Consider the following 4693-nt stretch of genomic DNA (forward strand, 5'->3'; position numbering starts at 1 on the left):
TCCACCTCCTCGTGTCCTCTCTCCCAAGATGCCCAGAATACAATGCCCTCTGTATGCTACAGAGCCTGTATTCCTGTATCCCATTCCTGGAGGGAGGCTGTCAGGCTGTGACCAGTGTACGGTGGAATGGAGCTTTTGCGGAGATGGCCTGGCCCCCTGGGAGGCAGGCTCAGAGGGCGGTCACTGCGCCAGCACAGTGGCTGAGACACCACCTGCACAGCAGGGGCATCCCCCCTCTCAAAACGCTCACTCGAGCTCACTGGGGAGAGCTTTGAGGAAGGACTTTGAACTCTACCCAGATCTCAGGACCCTGATCAGTGATTTACGGCCTGAGGCCAGTCACCCTACTCTCCCCCCTGTGTGGGTGCCCCAGGGTCTGCAGCCCATCCATCTGTTTTCTGCTGGAAGGGGGCCTGCTGCTTGCTCTTCCTTCGTGCCTTTTCTTTGGCTGGAGGTTCCCGCCTGAGAGCATTCTCCCACGGTCAGTGTCCACACGGACGGGCCTGTGACACCATAGGCACGCTTCACACCTGGTCCCCGTTCTCGCCGCCTCTGCCCAGATGGTCTGGCCGCACCTGAGGTGGACTCCTTGACCTCCACACACCTCCGCTGTGCATCAGGGTCACTAGATGTCATTGGAGGGAACTCGTTGAGGGAGGACGGCCCCCAGGGCGAGCCCTCTGGACTTGGTTAATGACAGAGTTGTGTAAAGTTGACTTCAGGGTCATGGAAGAGCTCAGATTGGGGCACGAAGGGTTCCTCCAGCCTCCGTAGATCCAGTAAGTCCGGGCTCTGTTTGAAATTCTGTTCCATATAATGACCCAAACCATTCCCTGCTGCAGGGTCAGTTCTGACTCACAGTGACCCTATAGGACAGGGTAGAACTGCTCCTGTGAGTTCTGAGGCTGTAGCTCTTTATGGGACTAGACAGCCTCGTCTTCCTCCTGTGGAGTGGCTGGGGGTTTCGAACCGCTAACCTTGCATTTAGCAGCGGAAGACTTAACTACTATCCCAGCAGGGCTCCTAGCCACAGAGTGTCCCTGGTTTAATCGGAGTTCCTCCATGGATTCTCTGATCAATGACACTCAGTCGTGGCAGCTGGGCACCACCCAACCTCTCTGGTCTCCTGACAAAGCATGCAGTACTTGACCACGGAGGCAGTGCAACCCGCAGGCCAGTTCTCCTCCAGTTCCCGAGTCTCCCTCCTCTGCCACTGCAGGAGCCAGGAAGCCAAAACCAAAGCCATGCCCTCGCGCCCACTCCGATGCGCAGAGGGGAACTGCTCCTGTGGGTTTCCGAGATGGAATCTTCCCAGGAGCACACAGCCTCAACCTTCTCCCACAGAGCCACCGGTGGGTCTGAACCACTGAGCTTGTGGTTTGCAGCCTCAGTGCTGAATCAGCTGAGCCCCCAGGGGAGCTTCACGCCAGGAATAGAGACTAGTTATGTTTCTCTTGCCGGTAAAGAGGCTTTTTGTTATAGATGTGTTTCCTTACGTCTGCATCTTCGGGGAGGGTAAAGGTTGAACGTTCTCTGAGTGTCGGGTGAGAAGTAAGTTCGAGTCCACTCACAGAGGACTCAGCAGAGAGGCTTGAAGGTCTATTCCCCAAACATCCGCCATGGGAAGCCCTGGAGCGCAGCTCTGCTCTGATCCCATGGGGACTCCGGGTCCAGAGTCGATGCGATGGCAACTGGTCTCTTCTGGTATTTACGAAGTACCTCTTCTCGTGTAATGAGCCATGGTGGTGCTGTGGGCTAGACATTGGGCCGCTAACGGCAAGGCTGGCAGTTCAAACCCACCAGCCACTCCCATAGAGATGGGCAGTGCTTCTGGGCCCTGTGGGGTCGCTACAGGTCACTGTGAACCCACTGGATGGCGGTGGGTTAGGCTTGGATGGGGTGCGTTCTATTTTCCACGATTTAGAAGCAAACAACAGAAGGAGGACGGCAGCTCATACACCATTGGAGTCAACGTCCAGTTGGCAGGACGGTCCCCTCTGCTGCCTGAGAGGATGGAGTAGCTGGAGGGCCGGGCTCCTCCCCCGTGCCCCTCCCCCCTCACCTGTGTGCCCCCCCCCCCCTCCAGGCCTACATCCAGATCACCTTTGTGGAGCCTTACTTCGATGAGTACGAGATGAAAGACAGGGTGACCTACTTTGAGAAGAACTTCCACCTGCGGCGATTCGTGTACACGACGCCCTTCACCCTGGAGGGCCGGCCCCGGGGGGACCTGCAGGAGCAGTACCAGCGCAACACGGTGCTCACCACGGGGCGCGCCTTCCCCTACATCAAGACCCGCATTGGCGTCATCCAGAAGGAGGAGGTGGGTCCTGCGCCCTGGGCGGTCCTGCCCTGTGTGCACCGAAGGGTGCCATGGGCCTGCACCAACATGGCGGCTGCGGGCACAGTGCTGTGCCTCCTGCCCGGCGTAACCCCCCCACCCCCACCCCATCATGCACTGTCCGGTTCCCTTTTGCTTTCTGTGGGGCGGAGTGAGAGCAACAGGGGCAGAGCAGAATCCAGGGCACACACACACACACCCTGCTAATATCCTCAGCTGCCCTGCTCCCACACCTCATGTAACTGGAATCTCCTGACCTCCCTCCACCCAGACATTCTGCTGGGCTCTCCTAGATCAGCACTTTTCCTACCCACACCCACAGTGACCTCACTCCCACCCAATTTAATTAGGTGAGGTCATTAAAATAACAAGTGTCCTTGGCATCGGCTGGAGCCAGCACTGACAGACGCGCCCCCGGCACCCACCCGCATGGGGCAGGAGCTGCGGTGAGGGCCCCCCAGAGGCTGGGGCGGCTGGAGCGAGGGAGGGCGGGTCCATCGGATAAGAAGGCATCCGCTCATTGTTTGGAACGTGTAGCACTTGGGCTGGGAAGAAACTCAGACCCCTGTCTGCATGACCGCATGCTGCTGTGACCGCGGTTCCGCACAGATCTGAGCAAGCACAGATGGGTTTGCACAGCTTAGGGGCTGGGAGGCAGCTTCAGAGCTCCAGCTAGCCCGAGCTCGCTCACTCGCTCACTGGCTCACTCGCTCACTGGCTCTCTCGCGCTCTCTGCGGGCTCTGGGGGAAGGACCTTGTCTCCTTTCAGCATCTGTGGGCCCCCCGGGAGAGCTCCATGTGTCTTGGCATCCGTGTTCTCCCGGGTTCGGGAGGTTCTCCGCACAGGGACTCGGTCCAAAGCCTGCCCTCTGCCCCCGGACCTTCTTTCCTGACTCTAGATCCCGCACATCTCTGCTCCTCGCTTGCTGCTTCTCTTTGACGTGCCAAAAGAGATTGGCTCTAGGCAGGACCCCATGCTGCCTCTCTAACCGCGTCTAATGCTGCCTCATGCCTGCCACGAGGCGCCAGGTCACGGCGGCTCAGACAGTGACATGAGGTCACACGGTGGAGGGCGAGTGCGTGCTACTGCGTGCGAGCGAATCACGGTCCTGCCAGGTTGACGCACGGTTGTTTGTTTGCTTGTTTTGGTGGGGGACACAGTTCAATCCTGAACAATCCCAAAACGTCTCTCCACAATTTTTCTTGGCTACATGTCCTTCTCCATAAACGTTAGGAATATCTGAAATCCTGGGGCAACCGAGGGCCCTACCTGACGCCCCCTGGCTCCCCTTTGCCGTGTGGCCCCTTCTTGTTCCATCCACTGACACCAAAGGTTCCTCCCATGCCAGTCCACATCCTTGCTGGGCCGCCCCCACGCAGCAACCACGCAGACCTTCCAGACAAGACTCACAACGGAGGGGGCTTGTGAAGGAAGTCGAGGGGGACCACAAGGCAACAGGAAACACAGTCATTGATCTCCTCAGCCTCTCCCTCCTGTTCTCCTGATCTTTGCCCCCCATGGGCCGAGAAGGCAGCCTACCTGTTCCTCTGTCCCGCATTCCCAACATGTTGGGCCCCATGTCTCAGCGCTGCTCCTCCTCCGAGCCTCAGTGCCAACATCTCTGGTGCAGCAGATCTTGGGTTTGCTCCCCAGGGTCCTGGGGTTCCTCTCACTGCTGCTGCTGCTGCTGCTTCAAAGATGGCTCAGACTTACAGCTGGGGGGGATGGTGGTGGTGGTGGAAATGAAAACTGGCCAGCCCCCTCTCCTAGTGCTACACACACCCTGTTTGCATAGCCCCTAATCATTTAGGGGGGTGACCCAGACTTGGATAGAAGAGCTGTACTAAGAAAGTTCACCCCACCTCAGGACCTTACCCCAAACCAGCAGACCTTAGCCACTAGCCTACTGGCCCTCGCCAGCACGCTGTTTCCCAGGACTTGACCTCCAGGCTGACCTGGGAGAGCCCCCGGGGTCGGGGAGGGAGCCTTGGGCCTGTGCTTTAGTATCCCTGCCCAGGGCACGTCCATTACCTTGGTCAGCCCAGCAGGAGACCTTGCTTCTTGCCTAGAGAGAAGGCGACCTCACCGGCATTCACCGGTGGCGGCAGACATAGACGGGCCCACTGCGCATGTTACCCGTGTCTGTTTGGAGACCTCATGCTCTTAGCTTAGCTAGATGCCCACGGCCCCACGTGTCACGGCATGGGGCCGCCCACGGGCTTTCCCAATGAGGTTTGGGGTTTTTAAAATCATTTTTATTGGGTGCTTTTACAACTCTCATAGCATCCCATACATACATGGTATCAAGCACATTTGTACAGAGGTTACCACCATCGTTTCCGAACCATTTT

At 58.1% G+C, this 4693-nt stretch overlaps 1 protein-coding gene across 1 annotated transcript in view; it reads left to right on the top strand.

The window, feature by feature from the left end:
- DOCK8 (dedicator of cytokinesis 8) overlaps positions 1-4693 on the top strand; it is a 115069-nt gene that overhangs the window by 102395 nt on the left and 7981 nt on the right. Inside the window, exons 38-40 of the mRNA XM_045289365.1 lie at positions 1469-1475; positions 1818-1844; positions 2019-2428. Coding sequence (XP_045145300.1) covers positions 1469-1475; positions 1818-1844; positions 2019-2428 — 444 coding nt within the window. The remainder of the gene's footprint in view (positions 1-1468; positions 1476-1817; positions 1845-2018; positions 2429-4693) is intronic.

The sequence above is a fragment of the Echinops telfairi genome, unplaced genomic scaffold (assembly GCF_000313985.2).
Source record: "Echinops telfairi isolate 266 unplaced genomic scaffold, ASM31398v2 ScPeMD7_25;HRSCAF=90, whole genome shotgun sequence".
Classification (NCBI taxonomy): Eukaryota; Metazoa; Chordata; class Mammalia; order Afrosoricida; family Tenrecidae; genus Echinops; species Echinops telfairi.